At 35.6% G+C, this 21,269-nt stretch overlaps 1 protein-coding gene across 1 annotated transcript in view; it reads right to left on the bottom strand.

Annotated features, from left to right (window-relative positions):
* OLA1 (Obg like ATPase 1) overlaps nucleotides 1-21,269 on the bottom strand; it is a 94,849-nt gene that overhangs the window by 20,641 nt on the left and 52,939 nt on the right. Inside the window, exons 6-7 of the mRNA XM_005519809.3 lie at nucleotides 18,218-18,298; nucleotides 17,858-17,955 (exon numbers count right to left, since the gene is read on the bottom strand). Coding sequence (XP_005519866.1) covers nucleotides 17,858-17,955; nucleotides 18,218-18,298 — 179 coding nt within the window. The remainder of the gene's footprint in view (nucleotides 1-17,857; nucleotides 17,956-18,217; nucleotides 18,299-21,269) is intronic.

Genomic DNA, 21,269 nt, shown 5'->3' on the forward strand with positions numbered 1-21,269 from the left:
TGCAGAACAATCAGCTACTGTTAAAAAAAAACCCAAAAAACAAAACAACAAAACCAAAAAAAACCCCACAACAAATCACCACTTTAATTAATTTATGGAAGTCATTATACTGTGTAGCTACCAACAATAACTGGTTCTGTACTGAATGCAGAGGAGGGATTACAGTAATTTAGGGATTACCATATAGTTACAAGGAAGCACTACACTTTGTGAATTCAGAAGTACTTAATAAATGCTATGCAGAAATGCACAGGAGGACAAAGAAGTCTCAATTTCATACAAATCAAATTCCTACATCTTTTGTAAGAACCAATGCCTTCACTGGGAAGAAGGCAGAAAGAATCAACCCCCACATACTTGACTTGGCTAGTGCTGTCCAGCTAACCAGCAGCAGGACTGTCATACTGATGCTACCTGTGTTCAGTGCCTGATCTCACTGCTTTTTAAAGGAGTATAAATTTGGGATCACTGTCATAAGGAAACAAGACTCAAAACTCCTAGACAACCAGACTTCATGAGTTTTGCTCTTCCAAAGTAAAGTGTACATAAAGTCAGAAGTAGTCCATTATACCATACACAGTTACCAGTACCACTCACAAGGACAGCACAGGTAGAGCAGAAGAGGTGGCTGCAGTAGTTGTATCACAGCTTGGCAGTTCAGTCATCTCAGAATTTGGACAAAGTACAATTTTTAAAATAGCACTAAAAATAGCACTGGACTTCATTATACTAATTGGTCAAATGAAAAATATTAAGAGTGTTGTAATTTTTAAAGTGTGTAACAATTTTAAATTAAATTTTCCTACTTGGTACCACAAACAGAGATCTAAAAGAGACAAAAGTAAAACCCAATCCCTCATCACCAAATCTCCAGGCATGTGCCTTTAACATAAGGCCTTCCTTCTACAGCCCCACATTAGTATCAAGCTTTACTCCAGGAAAAAGGGAATCCCATCATCAGGAGTCTCCCACCTACCCAACCCTACTGCATCCTCAAGAGCAAGCTTGTCCTTTCCATGAAGGTTGGCCATAAAACAGACAACCCTTTGGGACAGGACACTGATTCTGAAATGCACTGACAACCTTCATTGTGACATTTTCTGACTTTGAAGTGTGTCCCATTACAGCATTAAGACACTTAATACAGCAGCACATGATTTCCAATTTATAAAAAAGCAACCAATAAACATGCTGAATTCTAAACTCAACGTACTCATTAAATACCCATTACACAAACCTCTCTTTGAGCTAATGGAACTTCAGTGAGCATTTGCCACCCAACAGACTAGAAGCTGTTTTGCTGCAAGGTGTCACAGGTACCTGCTAAGAGAGCAGAAGCAAAAAGACATAGTACCTCTGAATTTCATGCCATGGATTCCAGGGAGAAAAATCTAGTAAGTACAGTCCCTTCTGATCCTTTTCCCTAAAATATGGCCACTTTCCCATCCAACAGTTCTTCACATTCTCTTGTTGACTCCGCTTTCTTCTCCCAGCGTTACTCCCCAGTCTTCAAAGCTTTCCATCCTGGTCCAACAGTTCTTTAGCAAGATACTTCCAAATGTGACCCACAGAACTGACACTTCACTGAATTCACACCTCCCTCCTACTCTTGCTGTGGTCACTCCCACACTCCTACTCCCTTTTATCTCATTTGCAGGGTTACCAGTTCTGGCCCTGGTCACAGACCCACTTCCCGCTCAGCTTCCTTCGTGTTTCATCTTACAGAGGTACATCTGAAACACTTCCAAATTCCTGTTAGGTCTGCTCAATTCTTAAAGTTAGCAATAGCTATTTCAAAGAAAAATTCCTTGACTACTGTGTATCTCACAGTATTTACATTAATCATCTACATTAATCATCTACCACTGTACTTATAATTTTGTTTAAAAATGAATTGTACGAATACTGACATTGTGAAATTTGTTCTGCATAAATCCAATGCATATTGATGATTTTTCCCAGTAAAAAAAGGACAAAGTAGTTATGTAATAGGCTGAAATAAACAAGGCTCAAGTATAGAACACCGATTTAATGAACAGAAAGAAACACAATCCACTGTACAGTTTAAGTACCACAGACAATAAAGATACATACCAGATATATATAGAAATATCTATTATAAAGAAATATTAAATACAAGTCCTCCAGTAAAATCTAGAAAAGCACAGAATATATAGTTGTACTGTTAGTGCTTCCACTGACGAGATGAAATCTTGTCTTTACACAGAATAAGGACAAAAAAATGGGAATCTAAATACAGCAATCTGAAACATTGAACCCTAACCAATACTTTCCTTGAAACAAAAATTTCTCTCAGAAAAAGATGCAGTTGATAGTTTCTCTAGCACATTCATAGTTATTGTATCTGTTCTTCTGGTACAAACCTGTGGAACCTGCAACAAGAAATGCCAAGAGTGCGAAAGACTTCATATGACAATATTCTAGTCGAAGCTGTGCATGTCCTCAATTTTGCTTTTCACCACAAAGAAAGCCCAGCTATACATTATGAATCAACCAGAAAGAGGACAACTTTTTTTGTATTTTAATATAAATAATGCGAAGTATGGAACTTCACAGCGAGGAGATGCCTAAATCAGAAGCATTTCCTCAGCCCTACAGCAGTTAAAACAGATTACATAATAATCCTTTACAGAGAAAGCTCTTACTGAATTTGAAAAAAAAAAACTTCTATGTTGCAATTTTCAGAAAAGCACCATGCTAAAAATGCATTCCACTCATTCAGAAGCAACCCAGATTCAGTACTATAGAAGCTAAAGGTACTGCTCAATGCAATGCAATGATTCATAGTTTCTCTAATAGGAAGATTCAGCAGTTTTCAGATGAGACCTTTATTCCCTCTCTGAATAAATGATGCCTGAAATTTTTATTCTTGTTCTAATGGAATTTCAATGGCCTTCACTGCAAATCTACTGGAAATTTTCGCATATTAAGTGGAAAAAATTAAATGATGTTAACCACATTTTAATGTGATTAAGGCTGACAGGGTCATTATTTCTGCTAATCACTCAGTTTAAAAAGCTCAAACAAAACTTTGTAACAGCCAACGTTTTTTCTGTTTTTCTGTATGTCTACTGTAGTTGAGAATTAAAGCCACTACTGAATATGAAGCACAGCATATATCATAAAAGAATATATCAAATCTTTGCTGCAATTTGTACATGGATTTGTACAATAACTTAAAATTTTAAAAAAGGGGGGGAATCATTCTTTCAGAATGTATAGCACTTTACTTCTTTTGTCTTCCTCAATCAATAGACAAAATAGAACAAGGAACATTTCTTTTCCCATAGGTCATATTTGCTAGTGAACAAGAGAAAACATTTCTGCATGTCTTTACTGTGAACCAAAAGATATGTGTAATCACAGAAAGTAATTTCTTACAGCGTGTCTGTTAGACTCTGCAATAAGGAGTTCTGCTTATTACCATTTAGGTTGGCATAAGCTGGAAAATGGGCATAAAGAAGTAGAACAAAATGAGGAGCAAAGATTACATAGTTTTCAGACTGTCTTGTAGTCCACTCGCATGGAAGACCAACAATAGGACAGAACATTAAGGAGACTGCCGTTCTGGTCACGGGCTCAGCTCGAGAAGCACAGCCTTAGAGCCAGCCCCCTTGCTCAAAGGTTTGGGACTGACAGCAGTGACTCTCAATGGAGCAACTCCTTAAGACCACAGAAGCTTTAAGGATACTGAATGGGGCAGAAGGACTTCACTTAATAAACAGACCTAAGTTTTGTCTTGTTCATACTACCAGAAGAAGGGATATTTTGTTTGTGGGATTTTGCTTCTTTCTGCCTGCTTAATAATTAATACCACCCTCTGTGAATCATCATTTCTGGATGACCTGTACCTCTCATGCCATGTTATCTCTTTCCTCACAACCTCTAAATTTACAGATCATTAAAAAAAGGCGTGGGGGAAAGCATTTCAGCATCCATATTCATTTTTTTCTACGTAAGTAACTTGCTTATACTTCAGTTACTTTAGAAGAGAAAGAAAGTGCAGACAGACTGATTCACATTGATCATTCCCATATGGTTTAATAGATACATTTCAACCTTACTGAATCACTAAAAACCGCTTCTTGAATTACAAAAAACAATTTTTAAAAAAATAGTAAACAAGATCATTACCTTATTAACCTTAGGGTATGTGAAAATTATCTGAAGACTGTTTTATTTCCTTCCCATTCCTTGGCAAAATATCTGAACACAGAGATTCTTAGATCTACTTTATGATTACAACAAAAAAATCCTGAGAAAAAAAGATGGTAATTAATTATACACAAGTCTTTTCATATAAAGACTTGACTTCTACTTTACCTTTTCATATCTCACATGTACTAACTGTATTTCAACAACCAGCAGCTTTTTTTCCTAACAAACATTTGCTTCACACCCGAGTACTTTCCATAACAGGACAAAATGTCCAATGACATTAGGTGACTTATCATCAAGGAACAAACTACATTAATATCAATACATTACAGCTGTAGTTTGTGGCGCTCCCAAAAAGAAACGTTATTGGCATTCTTGCACTTTCTAGTTTTAGTGTGAAGCCATGCACTAGTGCATCAACTAACAACCCCACTGAATTCTTGTGCTCATCTAAGAAGAGACCCTGCTGAATGTCCTAATGCATCTTATTGTGAATCTTCAGCAAATAAAACTTCATGTATGAGCTCATGATGTGCTTTGCTGCTGGAAAGTCACAGGCTCTGTGGGAAGCTTTTTATCTTCCCAGCAGTCAGTTCTCTGAGAACATCAGTGCAGCTACTGTAGTTACCTGTAGATTACTTGTATTTTCTCACATCTGTGTCCAGCAATCTAAACCATGATGATAAAGGGTCATTAGGTTTTGAGTGAGGAAGGGGATGGACTAGACAATTTGCTCTGATAAGCTCCTTGTTGCGAGTGCCAGTTTAGAATGTGAAATGTGGGGTTATGCACATTCCCAACTCAAACGCAAGCGCTCTCAGAGCACCAATTAAAAATCATACTCAGCCCATCTCAAACTACATGAATACATCTTACCTGAAATTCTTACAATTAAAATGTTGCTATAAACTAATTCTGTCATGGTAAGAAGGACATCAACTGTCTATTAGCCACAAAAGAATTCAGGTACAATTACTAAGATAACTGCTGTTTGGAGCACAGCAAAGCAATTTCCCACAGTGGGGCTTACAGTTCAATTTACCAGTTGGGCAAATATTTTGTGCTCTGTAGTGGTCCACAGAGTTAACAGTTACCTGTAACATTTGAGTAGTGTTATACTTGGAGAAAACTTTTTTCAACCTAAACAGGTGTTTCAGCTTATCACTTCACATGAATACAGATTTTTTTCCAACCCTTTTCTAAGAACTCTTTTAAGATCTTCATTTAACATTAAATGTAAATTTTACGAAAGAGCCAAGGGCCTATTTTCCGAAGCTACTCACAATGAGATCTTTTAAGTTATAGGCTGCTTGGAAGAAGAATGAGAATAAGCACAATGTCACCTATAACATTATGTTAATCCTCAAGTAACTTGATGAGGCAATAACAGGCTTTTTTCCCTTCTTCCTTATGGGATATGCTTAACTCAGTAAAAAAATAGTAATAATAATATAAATACCCAATCACATGAACTAAACAATAATGAAAGAAGGCTGCACTTTCACATGAAGCAAAACGTGGTTATACCAGGAATACAGCGTACAGTTCCAATGACATGGTCAGTGACAAAACTGTGAGAAGCCTTGAAAATATTTATCATGAATTTTTGTGTCAAACTGTAGTGAGTATCATGGTATTATGTTAGGCAACAGAAAAATACATGGAAATAGAAACAAGCCATTAAATATTTCTTGGTCAATGTACAAGCCATCACAAGGAATTCAGGGACTTAAGAATATAAAGAATGTAATTCCTATATTTCCCTCTTCTTGAAATTTAAAAATAGAATAACTACCATTCAAACACTAACTCATCAGCTTAGATAGTTCAAAAGGGGTTTTCTCCACTGTCCTTGCAGGGATGATGATATCCTGCTATGCTGCTTTTGAGTCTAAATTTCAAGTCAGTGAAGAAAAACACAAGGCTGGTATTTTACATAAAAAAGGTCCATTTCCAAATTACAATAATTGTAACAATACATGAGCTCATAATGGATTTTTTATCAAGATTCAAAGACAGCTTTTGAAAACGAGCTCTTTGATTTTATTGCTTAGTTTTATTTTATACATACACATCTTTTAGTTCTGACTGCTACAAAAGAACTAGCTATATACACAGCACTGTTTTTTGGGGTTTTTTCATCACTCCATGGTCTTCAATGAAAATGCATCATTTTGAGAACATTAACAGTCTGCATTATCAGAAAAAAGGAATCCTTAATAATTATTCATACACCAAGTAGCTGTAAACCCAAATCATTTCAGAAGACCTGAATATGTCAAGAACTTTGACAATTATGACTGGAGCCAGGAAACTGTAGCACTGCAGAATTTCTTATGAATTTTTCTAGTTACTTTTTATAAATGCTGTCCTAGATGACAGCTTAATGTGTACCACATGCAATATTTATTCTTCTTCAGTGTCAGACTGTCTAGCCATCCAAGGGAATACAAAGAATGTCACTTATTAGGATAAAAGCACAAGGAAGGTAATCAAGGACATATGTAACATCAGCCAATCATGCCCTATTTCAACATCCTATTCCATTCATAACAGTTCAACAATTATTTGCTTACTGATAACTTGCTTTCAGGCTGTTTGTGTTCCCCATAATGGTGGTTTGCATTTATTTTGCTCTCTAGAATTGGACACTTGCTGTGCCATGCATGTTTGTCAAAACTTTCTATCTTCTGTCAGAAATAGCTTTAGCATATCAAACTATTTCTGTTTGTCAGAAATCAGCAATAGAACAATCCAGTTACCTTCTATGTCAATAGGTACTAACATAACTAGAGACCAGAAACAAAAGGCTATCAGACACCACACATTACTGCAAGACAGGCAGCTAAACCCATGTTTCTATTTACTGTACTTTGATCATATAGCTGTGTCTTTATGAAAAGCTTAGTACAAAAATTAGACTCTGAACAGAATGGAAATATACTTCAACAAGATACTGTCTGAACACAAAGACATTAACCTTGCTTTTAAGTTTGAAAGCAAAATTTCTTACTGGTCCACCATGTCTCTTTACCATACTTCTACTTATTTATTTATTTTACCAAATGCCTATATGAAATTCTTGTAGATATCTGCTGATTCTAATCTATATGATGGATCAAATTAGGAAAAAATGTCAGTTCACAAAGACAAGTAGAGCTAGGCAGATAGAGGGAGCCAAAGACAAACATTTACCCTCCATAAAGCTATTTTTAAATAATACTACTAATAATAATTTTTGAAAATCCTATGGGAAACTGAACACACATGCACATGCATGCACACTTCATTAATCTGAATATCCTGGGACATAAAGGTTTTATTAAATAAAAAACAGGTATGCATTTAATGAGCCTCTGAAATAAAACATAAGCTGGAAGTACCATCACATGTTTTAGATCGGCAACGTTGTGCAGGTTTTCAACGTATTAGGTGTAAGATTTTATTTTCTTTTTTTTTTTTTTCTTTAATAAAAGCCATTTGGATTTAAATACAATTTTACTTCAGGAATGTACTACTGTGCCAATGCATGAGACCAAGGGGAAGACTCAACATACAATGAATCTGATAAACCAAAGGAAGCACAAAATCAACACATACACTTAAGTCTCTTTCAAATACCTATCTTCTAAACATCTCTTCAGGCTTTATAAACTAATATCAGAGCACAGTTAAGTCCCAAACATTATTTGGTTTTATATTCTATTTAGCTGCTCTCCAAATTAACAATAATTAAGTTCAAGCATTGGTAATAAAGGATAATAGGATACTCATACCCAATGCCTCATCTGACAGTTCTTTAATTAAACGTATAGAATGTACAAATTTTCCTCTCCAATTTAAACATGAACATGTATCTATTCCTGATTTTCAGACAAGGATACATGGTTCCATCCACTGTATGAGTACTGACTACCAACATCTGAACATTAGTCATCCATACTAGTCATTAGAAGAAACTCTAGCTGTGAAAATAAAATACTCAGCCAAAACTTTAGAAGGTAAGATATGTTTCTTGGGAAAAACAAGCAGTTAAATGAAAACATATTTCCACATACTTAATACAAAAGAATGAGCTGTAAATAACTATAAAATTAGAAGGAAAACTATTTTGAAAAAAATACATTTGATTTTCAAAATAATCATCAACGAAAAAATGTGTCTGTCAATTGTGAAACAAAGAAGTCACTTAGAAAAAGGAAACTTAAAAAAAGGTTGCCAAAGCCACAGGAACCTACATTTCCAATTGTATAAAAGAATCATCCTCCTCAGATATTATTTTCCCATTTATAATAAATGTTTGACTGCCTGATGTTTCCATGTAATCCCTATTTATAGAAAACAGAACAATGTTACAAAACATATTTCCCCAGAGAAGATGTTGCAGATCATTCACAAAGATCAATTTCAAGATGAGTATTTTTCCCATATCCTACAAGTATCCCAAATACCATGCATGAGAGAAATAATGGTAGGTGAAATAAAATTTGCTTCAACTATGAGAACTTAAAGATATTAACACATTTCTGTAGGAAGTGATAGCATGAAATGTTTCAAGAAATGAATTCAATAAGCAGAATTTTTGACTGATAAAAAGTTACTTGTCTGCTCATCAAACACTGCAATACTGAGTAACACATCATGAAAAGAAAGATACCTATCAACTGGGACACTGTTCAAGAGCTGATATTAGAGCAATACTGATTGCAGTTCCCAACCCAAAATACCAAAGCAATGTGAATGTATTGTCTTGCTATTCCTTAACAAAAGATAATATTATCAAAGTGCTTTTTGTTTTAAAAAATGTCTAAAATTGAATCTCATCTGCCAGGTATTTCAGCTGTTGATGTGCCTAACATGAGAGCTTTCCTCTCAAAACCCATTAGTTACAGGCAGCAAGGAGGTATCAGATCCTCACGCAGAGGAGGAGCTACTGCCATCACACCAGGTGGGACCACAGCCATTCACCTCCAAAGTCATTCAACAGCTTCCTCACCATCTTCTGATTCCCAATAGACCTTCACAAAAACAACTGCTGTTTTTTAAATGCCATGTCGGATACAGGAACAGTGACCCAAAAGATTGGGACACAACCTCATAGTATCTATTTTCCCCTTGATTTGAAAGAGAAATTTATTTGCTTAAAGGGCTATGCACAACTTCTATGTTGTCTAGTTGACAAAGACAGGCTAACAATGCTCATTTACTGCTTAATAAATTAATATGAAGAAGAAATAAGTAACTTGATATTCAATAACTTAAGGATAAACGACTGTTAACAAGAATAAAATTCTCTGTTAGTTTATCTGTAAAGCAAAACAGGGCAAAAACTCCCCCTACTAAAAAACCCCAAATCCTACTTTCTAGGATAAAACCTGCTCATTAATGGGACATTAATGGGCTCATAAGAGAAATCACAGCATATGCAGATCAGTCTTTACACTTCTGTCTCTGCCACAATTCCCTTCACATGCAGAAAAAGATAACTTGATAAACTAGAGCATATTAGGAGATAGCATTTTAACTACAAGGAGAGTAGTGTAACTGCACCTTTGCAATTTGCATCACGAACTATTTTTCTAAGTCAACAGTAAACAGAAAAATGCAGCAGAACAAAGCTCAGTCTCCAAGAAAATTTAGACACTCATTTGCAATCAAATAATCCTAATCCCTGGGAAATTTAATTGAGGAAACTATTTCACCTTACTTTATTTTCATTCCTTCATCACTATTATAGCCAAAAATCAGTGCAGTGAAGGTGACTCTAACACTCAACAGCACAGAAGCAACAAAGTCTATTGTACTTATCCATTACTAATGATGTTTCTCACCAGGAGTTTCAAATGTGAAAGAGATTTTGACATGAGTATCTACAGGTTTACATCCACAGTCAAACTGCTCTAATCTAAAACAAGTAAGAGTGAAATTCACTACTGAACTATTTACCACTAAAAGTAGGATCTGAAATCTGCATCTGAGCTAATGATACAATAGTGAAATAACAGCACTGATATTGTAGTGAATACCCTATTCTCCAAATGTTTCTGAGGACCTGTTGAAGAAGTCGTGTTGATGATGCTCAGGACTAACAACCCTGGACTGAAACATACTGTAAATTACAGAATCTGGTCCTCAATATGAAAGCTGGTTTCTTAAGCTGCTTACTTTCCTGCCTTCTTCCATTCTGTAACAAAGACAAGTGAGCAAAGCACAATTTCTCCTTCACTTTTTCCATTTCAGTGTTTAGGACATCTCTGTCTTGGGAGTATTATGAAAGAGAAAGGCCTATTATCCTAAATATAAGTTAGTCTGAATCTAAAAACTTAGGACATAAAAAGCAAGCTGAGACACTCTGAAGCTAAAAATATCACTTAAAGAGGTATCAAGCTACTGAAAATCCCCAAACTCATTTAGTTTTTAGTAAAACTAATATAGTAAAGCTGTATTAAACTATACATTGTTAAAACTATGCTTTACCCTATCATACATACTAGGGAAGAATTGCTTAGCCATTGCTCAGTGAGGGACCACAGCTACATACAACAAACACTTAAATGACTGAGCACATTTGGATGGCCTTTGAAAGAGGACTGAATGTGTGCAAACACACTGTTTGCAGGTATCATTCAGGAGATAGATCACTGATAACATTCCAGAAAAAAACTGCAATTATTAGACAATATCAACATTTTCTTGGGATAAGCTGACTTTAAAGTAGACAATATTTCCCAAAAAATTTTGTCTACTATTTCACCAGCACCAAGACCTTTAGGGAAATAGTGAAGAAAACTGAGGCATGAAGCACAAGTCCAAGTAGATAGTAAGCAGCAGAAAACTGAAGCTCTTTACACAGCATACTGGGAAGAAGGAAGTACCCACTACACAGTAACAAAATCTATACTCAAAAGACATCTCTGCATCTCAGGTTTACTTCTGAGCAGTTTAAGCATTGTCTGGTTTTAAACAAAACTTAAGTTCAAAAAGGATTTTGTACCTCATTATGCTACCAGAGTCAGTAACATCGCATTGCAATAAACAGCAAAATTTACATCATTGTCTTTGAGAATGTCACCTCGTAACATTTTTTTGCGGAGGTCCCTATCGCTGCTGCTCATGTTGTTTATAAACTGAATTAATCCATAATTAATTGATTTGGAATCTAGTGCAACATTATTCTCTCCCTTAGTATTTTGTATCTGAAGCAGTGTGTGTTTACTAAAGAGAAAAAATATTTATTCAAAGTCCCAATTCCCATGAGGACCGGGGAGAAACAAAGCTTATAAAGTGTTCAGACAGCATATACTAATAAAGAAGCCCATTTACAGGCTTGGAAAGTTTTTAAGCTGTTAAGTTTTTGCTTGTTGCAAGTTAGTACTAGATTTTGTGCTGCTTTAGATTTTGCCTATGAGAAAAAGAGTTTAAATAAAATATCATACAAATTACTTGATTCCTCAACTGCCATGGCAGATTAAAAGAAGCATTGTTAGCAGACAGCAATTCCTAAGACTACACAAGCCAACTGTAAAAATGGTAGGGCATCCAAACACCCATAGCTGCAGTTGTTCAACATTACAACTGAACCCACAGAATTGGGTATAAACAGATCAGACACTACAGTAATGATGGCCAAAACAAAAAATTTAAAACACTGAGAAGAGCATCTGCACAGAGCAGAGGAAAAGGAAGAGAAGATGGGAAGCAATGCTGACTTGTTCAAAGGAGGTTTGGATGACAAGCAGCTGGTAAGACAGGGATCATACCACAGCAATGATGCTGAGAAGTTGCTTGTAGCCAACACAGATGCTCTCAGAGCACAAGAAGCCTGGTGGGTCATGGTTGCTGTGCTGGGCTGGTTTCGATGCTGTGAGATGCTGGGCTGTCACGTGTCACTCAGAACACTGGAGAGACTGTCCTTCATTTCCCTGCTCACCCTGCTCTCTCTGTCTGCAGGCTTTGATGAGTTCTAAGCATAGTGTAAAGGTACTATATCTGCCCAGGACAGGCCTTCCCAAAATCCAGAAAGTTTCCCTCTACTATGACCACTCCTCTCTTTACTAGTTCAAGAGTCAATATATTCTAAGTAAATTACTGAGGTTTTATTTTCTGACTTTGCAACCTAAACTTTAGCTACTTAGCAGTGCTATGCTGTAATCAGGTAGACCAGAATTTTTGAAAAAAGCATCACCATACAACATTGCCCATTTTTAAAACATATATAAACAACTTATTTGAAAAATTTTACTATCCTAATACATAGGAACCAAGATATTTGGCACAGAGCAAACTTGCTATCAGAGATAAACCACCACACTCGGGTGAAAGGTGAACACTGGAGGAAAGTTAGACTCCAGGAAGGTGCTTTTGCATCTGGGGTGAGGTTACACACTGAAGCTGAGAATGGGACCCATCTTTCCATGCTTAAAGACATGTCCCCAACACCTGCTATTACCCAAACAATATGCATTCACATTCAAACAGACAGGGGACTCCAGAGGGGCAGGCAAAAGAAAGCAAAGCAGGAAGTCTGGCGAAAGAAATCATCCAGACCAAAGGACTGGACTGGAACTAAGCCAGCAAGAATGAGATGAAAGCAAAGGAGAGGGAATTTGGCAAAGACCCATGGAGAACATATCAGCTAGGAAAATGGTGGGGCAAAAAGTATGGGATAAACAGAACAACTAGACAAAGTCACTGGAATCGGTAAAACAGAAAACTACAAGAAGTCAAAAGAGACTGCCATTTGGTTGATGGATGACTAATTAATTTGTATTCATTAATTTACTTTTATAAGAAACAATAAAGAATAACTGTTTATTAAGCAAACAACATGCACTAGCCCCTGCTCTACGAAAAACATATTCAATTCTCTAGTTTCAACAGCCTGAGCTTTAAGATACTCTCTCTCAGTCAGGTAGTAAAGACGTAGTAGGATGCCTAACTTCTGGATCTGGTTAGCTTTGAATATCTGAATTCTCAACCTGTGTATGCAAAACTTTAGTTATACCCAGATAACCTAACTCATCTCCTAATATTTTTTTAAAGTATTTAAATTTAAGGCAGGAACAAGAATTGTAATATATTTTTTTAAATATTATTTTCTAAATCTGTCAGCATAGAAGACAACCTTAAAATCATTAAGCAGCTATGTAAAGAAAACATCTCAACACCACTTTGGAATTACATCTTATGATTTTAAAATTCCTTCAAATAATTTCTCAAATACATTTATTAGCATCAAATATAATTGCCTAAACATCCACACCTGCAGAAATACAACCAAGAACTCAAAGTCTCCATTTATTACCATAAATGGTAATAAATAACTCCTTTTATAACTCTGTTTCCTAACTAGTTTAGAAGTGAAAGACCGAGTGAAACAGATTAATTTGTACTCAAACCTATGGAGTGTTCCTTTTACTTGACCCTCGATATTTCTTTCTTCATGCCAGATTTCCCTACCCCCTCCATTTTTTTTTAAATATTCAGAACATCTGAAGCAGTATGAAAAACATGAATAGAAAAGGATTATTCACTCTCATAATACAAGATCTAAGGAGCATCAAATGAAATTATGATGTGGCAGATCCAAAACAAGCATAAGGAAGTACTTGTACATATAGCACATAGTTAAGATGTGGAAGTCCCCGCTGCAGGATATTGGGATGCCAAAAAAGGATACTTGGGTTCAAAAGGTGAATAGGTACATTTATAGAATAAAAATCAGTAAAAAAGTATTAACAACAAGTATATCATATCTGGCTTAGTCAGTTCTACAATAACAGATTGCAAGAAGCTGGATGCATACACTCTGTTTGCTTAATCTGTTCCTATAATCTTCCCTGGACATCTGTTAGTGGCCTGTCAGAAACATGATACCAGAAAAGATGGACCTTTCATCTGACCTAATTATACCTCTTCTAGCTTAAGAACACTAAAAGGGCATTAATAGGCAAAATTTTATTTATCATGACATATATGTAACTTCTTGAAATACACAGGAGCAAAATACTAAGTCCCCTATCCTATCAACACCAATCAACATTTTTAACAGAATGCCTACCATAACATTTTTGAGAAACAACACCTTAAAATAACGCTAACATACATTTGGATATTCAACAAGTCTGAACCATATTAGAAAAAAAAATGTTCAAAAATCCATAATTAAGCCTCAGACAATTTAGTCACAATGCTAGAGATACTAGAAGACCTTTAGCAGCATAACTGTCTTTTTGAATTACAGTCTAGGCATAGGATGAAATTCACTTTATTTGACCTGAGAAGTTGAGTCAAAAGATCAGTTGTGCAGCTTTAACATATACAGTATTTCCAATGCTTGCTGCAAGAAGTCCAAAATACCAAACCAAACACAATGCTAAGCATGGTCCACTACATTCACTCATTAATTAGCTCAATATATTTCATAATTGGAATCCATCCTATGAACCATTAGAAGCACACTCTTTTAGCAAGAGTAAAATGTAAAGCTTAAATTAGATGAAGGGCTGATAAATCAGATACCTGCATTTATGTGACATCCTGGGACTCAGAATCCAATTGTAACTGATAGTTATTATTATTATTATTACTATTTTGAATATTTTCATGGTGAAACTCAAATACAGTATACCATGGTTAAAGTACTAGATCCAGACTTTAAAAAATTAGGAATTATTAAAAGTAGAGTTTAAATATTCATTTAGAACACAGCAGTATGTATTAAGAATGGTTTCAGTGGATTCCCCCATAAACATCAAGATTACTGTCATCTGATCATAACACAAGTGCGACTAACACAGCTGCCATGTCAGCTTCTCTTCAGGGGCTAGGTCTTAATCATAAATCAACTGAATGACTAATTCAACATTGTTAAAACCAGCAAGTAACTGCTTGGAGCCATTCCAGTTTTTACATCTTTCAAAAGGTCAATACACCTACTCAGACACACAACAGTCCTATCTTTCACAGTGTTTTCTTTGCTTGGATTGAAAAATAACACATTGGACCTTAAACATAACTGTGTTTTAACAATTAAAACAGTCATTAATTCTGAAAGAGTGACTCAGTAAAACAAAGACAATTTTAGTCCTCTTTTCCAACCAAAATCAAAATGCCTCTCTTCTCCATTGCTGTTTTGAACACTTCTACAGCTGCAAAATTCTGATGAAAACATTTTATAGCTGAGAATTTCCTACATTAACCTTACCTTTGTTATAGAAATATTATGAATTAAGCTCAGAAATAAACTTTTTTGAGAAGACTGACTACAACTAAATGTGGCTTGTATTTCAAATGTGAACACCTACCCCTCAAAATAATAACAAAAATCACGAAGTGGCATCTAACAGTAAAATATATTCTAATCATTTACATCTGCTTGCACCACATAAATGACAGAAGTCTACCGTTAGCATCCTTCACAGAAAACATTTATTCTGCTCTTAAATATAAAAGCTATGTTGCATAAACAGAGGATTTAAAGCTGTGGCAGAGTAGCTGAAGGAAAGGAAATGGCAATCTTTCTGGTTCTAGTAGATGCCTTCCCCTATCACACAATGTTTCCCACTCATAAATACATGACAAATACTTCCTCAATCATTTTTTACGAGCAGGGATGCACAGGGGGTAGTCAATGGCTAGCTTGAGGGAAAATAGGAACAGCAGGAGGCAGAAACTGTACTGAAAATGGCTATGTGGTAAATTCTCTTCTGGAACATCACTCAGATAGCCAGGCTTTGATCTTTCAGCTACAATTACACTCACATCCATGAGACCTGGGTATACTTTTTAAAAACTAAATCATTAATTGCAATAGAAACAGTTAAACTGTTTCATTATATGACTCCTCAACTCAAACATCTGATTTTTTACAAATTAAAAATTGCAATTTATCCAGAGATTTGCTTTCAATTTGGTTTAACTATGCCATCATCACAACTAGTCTCACAAGAAACACGGGGTGACTGGCGACAGCTAAATCACAGACTGGCGTCGCCTAAGTAGTCTGGCTACCATTAGGGTCTGGGAAATGGTATTTACTGTACAATTAGAGCCAGTGAGCTCTACCCGTAATCATCCAAATACAGGTGTGAGGATCCTTTTCTGGACAGGGAAACTGACTCATCCATTTTTGCATAAACTTCCATGTCTGTACAGTTAAAGCAAACCTTAAGAAACCACAGCATTTTTACTTTGAAAAAAGTATCACCTTACAATAACACAACAGATACGACTGCCCTGATTTTAAATACTTCCTTGGATAGAACTACTTCTTATATTTAAATTGTCATACCCCAAAAAAATATTTAGAGGAAAAAATTAATTTAAAATTATAAAATTTGGCCAAATATGATAGCTTACATTATTATATTACTTGTCAAGTCTATTCTGAAGTCTGTGTTTGGGACTGAGAGGGCTTGCAATTAAAATACATTAAATTTTGTTCTTTAGTACCAACACAAAATGTCTTGGAGTATCAAAAGGACAGTTTTAGTTGCAGTAATTTCACAGAATTTATTCTAATGATTTATTGGAGTTAACCATCTGACATTAATTATTGTTTTGGCTTCCAGTCTATGAATGTTTATTTTTCAGTTTAAAGCCTTCTCACTCTTTGATATCATATGGAAATGAGAATTTTTAATGGAAAATTGAAACCATGTGCATCTAAGTACTTAATGAAGTACAGGGAGAAACAGAGGGTGTACTTTAGGAGAATTCAGATATTCCGCTTTAGATACTTTTGATTTGTCTGGATGAGTTACATGCATATATCTGTTCACAAACATACATTTATACATCTTCAAACTATCTCACAAGTACAGTGTTTAAAATTCTGAATTGTAAGAAAAGATTTGCTGTTTGGTTGGGGTTTTTTTAACTAAACACACTGCTATAGATTTTCCTTCGTCATATACGAACTACCCAATCCCCCCTGTTCCCAGAGCAATATTTATGCTTCTGGAGATTCCAATGACATGCTAAATGCTGCACTTCTCAACAGTGGATTCCCACCATATGTCTGCCATGTTAGGACTGGATCTTCATCCAGTTCACTGAATGTCTGATAGATTGATTTTGTAACCATCGTGTATCTGAGTCACAATACTGATGTCAGAAATACCTGATTAAAACCTGAGCTATTGATGGCATTAAAGCCCATCAAAAGTGGCCTGTAAACCACAAGCAACACACAAGAAGTGGCAAGAAAGTCAAGCACCCAACTACAAACAGAAGAGTAACGTTAAAATGTGCAATTTGGTTTGAAAGACTTCAGTGCAACTCACATAGCTTTAGTCTTCTGACATTCAATTCATTCTTTTGGAATGAAAAAGATGCTGTTCAGACAACCAGCATTATAGAACATGATAAAGCCATATGCTTATTTAAATTAGTACTCCTAAATCAAATCTACTTTCTTCAAAGTTAATGGATTCATGTAAAAACGTAAGGATGGAAAGCATATTCTTTGCAGTTTCAGTCAAGGTTTCACCATATGCATTGTACTCAAGCAGCATGTAAGTGGGAGCATAGCCAAGTAACAGAAGTGCAAGATCAGTTCACATAGCTATTTTAGTTAATATCCTTGGTGATCTAAATGTGTAAGGAATTACTGACCATTGAAAAGACCATGTGAAACAGAAATATAAATGTAGACATTTAACCTATACACACTCACCACTTGTTTTTCTTTCTGATGTAGTCTTTTTCAGAGAGATTAACCAAGTAGATCATCGGTTTTGAAGTGAAAAACAAATGTTTGTTCAAAACATCAATCTGGAAGTGAGAATAGAGGGGGAGAAGTTTAAAAACAGTTTATATCAACTTGAATTAATTTTATGATCATTTTCCTCATGACATGTCTGAGAAGGCTACAGAATTCAAGTGTAATACATAAATCACAGATAAGCATAGATTCAGCTAACACATTTAACATTCAATACACTCTGAATACGAAATTTAAAAAAATACTTTAAAAAGAACCAGTAACAGGTAGCAAAATTAGAAGTCAATTCATGGAGTAATATTTATAGCCTACCTCTTTGTCATTCCAATCATGATAGAAGCGGACAGCTTTCTTTTCATCTATTACCCATGTCTTGATTTTGCACATTACGTCCTACGCAAGATCAAAAAAAAAAAAAAAAACCAAAGTCAAAAACTCAGCTGGATATCAAGACTATTCTCTCCCATAAACAAGGCATGTATCCATTAAAATTTAAAACATATACACAAACTAAAAATTAGATAATACCTTTTAGAAACAAATTTTTACTCTCCCAGAAAAACAGAAATTGCTGCTTTAGAAGTCACTAAAGAGCAATATAGATTATTAAAGTCATCCAAATCCCACATTTAGAAAGTTAAATACACAATACTCAAGTATCATCTCTTGTCACCAATAACATCAGCAAAGCTCATAAAATATATGTAAAAATCAGTACATTTTAGACTGCTTTTCGAACTCAGTAAGACACAACATTTCAGCATCCAGCGGGAGAGACCACGTACAATATAAACATGCCATTAAGAAAAGGGAATGGGTGGGACAAAAACCAGCAAATATCTTCTTTTTTTTTTTTTTTTTTAAATTGTGAGCAAAAGAAATGGAGCCTATTATTGATGATCCACCCTCAAGAAATTAATTCAAACGGCCAAAGCCCTTTTTATTCTGCATTAATTTTTCGCCAACACCTTCTCCCTCCCCCCCCAAAATGAAACCTGCCAAAGCCTCCATTACACAATGGCAAGAGCCTTGCACTGGTGACCTCCAACCAGCTGCATTCACTTTCAGAACATCTCTCTCGGCAGGAAATCTAAAGGCCTTTTAGTTAGCAAGCTAGTGTGCATTCAGAAGGAGTAACTGCAGGAAGAGCCCAATGTGCTTTGTTTCTCTGGCCTTTCTTCACAGAAAGATTAATCATCTGTGAAATGGAAACGGCAAACAGCAAGTGACACAAACTGAACCCTTCAAGCCTTTCCTCATCAGTTTTGTGGTCGTGAATCCGAAAGCTGCGTGTGGCACGGTTTTCCTTACAGGCAGGTGTTAATAAAAGGCTCTTGGGTCTGAAAGGTCAAACTCTGCTCTTCTAGGAGTAGTACATTTTAGAGTCGCCTATTTTTTGTTGTAGATAATTTATGATCATGCTTTAAATAATGCATTTTTTTAAGTTGCAATTGATGCAACTGAGCATTAAGATCTTTAAAATACAGGGAAACGTTCCCTGAACTGTGCGCACACAACATTTTTCGCACTTAATGCTATGCAGTTGAAGTACATTTATAAACAACCACAAATAACATCAGTATTTACTACTGTCTTTTCTAGTCTTGCAGTAGCTTTAGTGGAGGGGAAAAAAAAAAAAAGAAAAAGCTCTTCTAAATCTTCAGATCCTGATTTGAAACTCTCCAGGAACAGGACTCCCCACAGATTTTAACAAGGAAGGGGCAAGCTAAAACTTTTAATGAAATCTAACATGTTCTGCCTAAGAATAATCACTTTTACTCTCCTATAACTGAATTTCACTCATAAATGTTTAAAAGTGGCTAATATAACACCATTTCCTACAAGGAGAAGATCAAAATGCTATATTACAAATGCATTATGATTAAAAAAGCACTGTGCAGCTTTGCTATTAACTGTTCTTTAAACCCTAAAAGGCTTCCCATAGATCTCACTTGGCACTGCATATACAACCTTTGACAAGTAATGTAGACCATTTTTATTCATTGCCTAAAATTGTAGGCAATTATGTGCGTCACACTGGCCACCTGCAAATTCTGAATGCCTGCTCCAGTTGTCAGAGCAAAAAACTAATGTCGGAGGGGATTAATCTAGGGGGAGAGAGTCCTCTTTAATGGCTCCAGCAGGTGAAATGGCCCAGCTGGTTACTATGATGAGTGGCCAGAACAGCTTATGTAGAGACATGCAACAAGATTACACATAAAGAAGAAAACAGTGGTACCATCTTATCTTTAACCCTATGTGCTTTTTATTTTTTAATTAATCAGTATAAACAAGATAAAGGAAGCAATTCTACCAGTAAGTACTTTTCACTTAAGATCTTTATCGTCAGCTTCTCTTTAAACAGATATATATAAAAATCAACACAATCACCAAGATTCCTGCTCAGCAGTGAAGGAATTCTGGTTACACACTATTTTGGGTTTTGAACTAGTTCTGTAGGCACGTACCACATGGCTTTCAGCATTACAGTTTTTCCCACAATAGCAACGCATTGCTACATATAAACTGGAGTCAATAAAAAATTGACAGTAAAAAAAAAAACACTACAGCAGCAGAAGTCACCAGAGCCAAACTTTTAAATTTCTGCTTAAGCAGAAATGAAATGTTTTGTAATCACACTGTAAGGGGAGCTACCTAACACGGAACCTCCAGAAAATTTCAAGCATCAACACAGCAAATAAAATTTGGCCTTTCTAAAGCCTATCTAAGCACAGAGCTGCCAATCAAAACCTCTCTTCCACATTCTTATAGTGACATCCAGTCTAAATCCATTTTGGCACTGACCTAATTTTAGTAAGTTGTTGTTTATGTACCTGACTTGGTGCTGTTTGCGCTGCTGTTCTAAAGGAGTGATTACATGGACAATTTCCACAGGTAAGGCTGACCTACAGCTTTATATGCTGGGGAGAGCCAACAACTGTATACTCACAATTTATTTTGGTTTTATAGGGAAGTTGGCAAAGCACTGGAAAACTTTCTTTAAATAAAAGCATGGAAACTTAAAAGCAAATGCAGCATTTTTGTATGAAGCTGATGAAGCAGGGAAACACAAAGAAGTTCTCTGATGGACTATGTGAGCAGCAATCACACCATGCAGAATGTAAGGTGACAGTCCAGAAACTTAAAAATGGGTCAGCTGAACTTGGATTCCCCTGCATCAGTGGTGGTGTTCCACTGAAATAGGACTTAACTCCTTAACAAGAAATTGTTAAACACAAATGACAACATGAAGAAAGGCACGTTTCCACATTTCTTTTTAACTGAGTTGCCGCGATACTTTAGAAAGCATACAAATAGCGTATTTTTGGGTTATTTCTCATGCAACACCATTTTTAATTATATG

Source organism: Pseudopodoces humilis, chromosome 8 (assembly GCF_049639895.1).
Source record: "Pseudopodoces humilis isolate 2021_Gansu_Grassland_sample_001 chromosome 8, ASM4963989v1, whole genome shotgun sequence".
Taxonomy (NCBI): Eukaryota; Metazoa; Chordata; class Aves; order Passeriformes; family Paridae; genus Pseudopodoces; species Pseudopodoces humilis.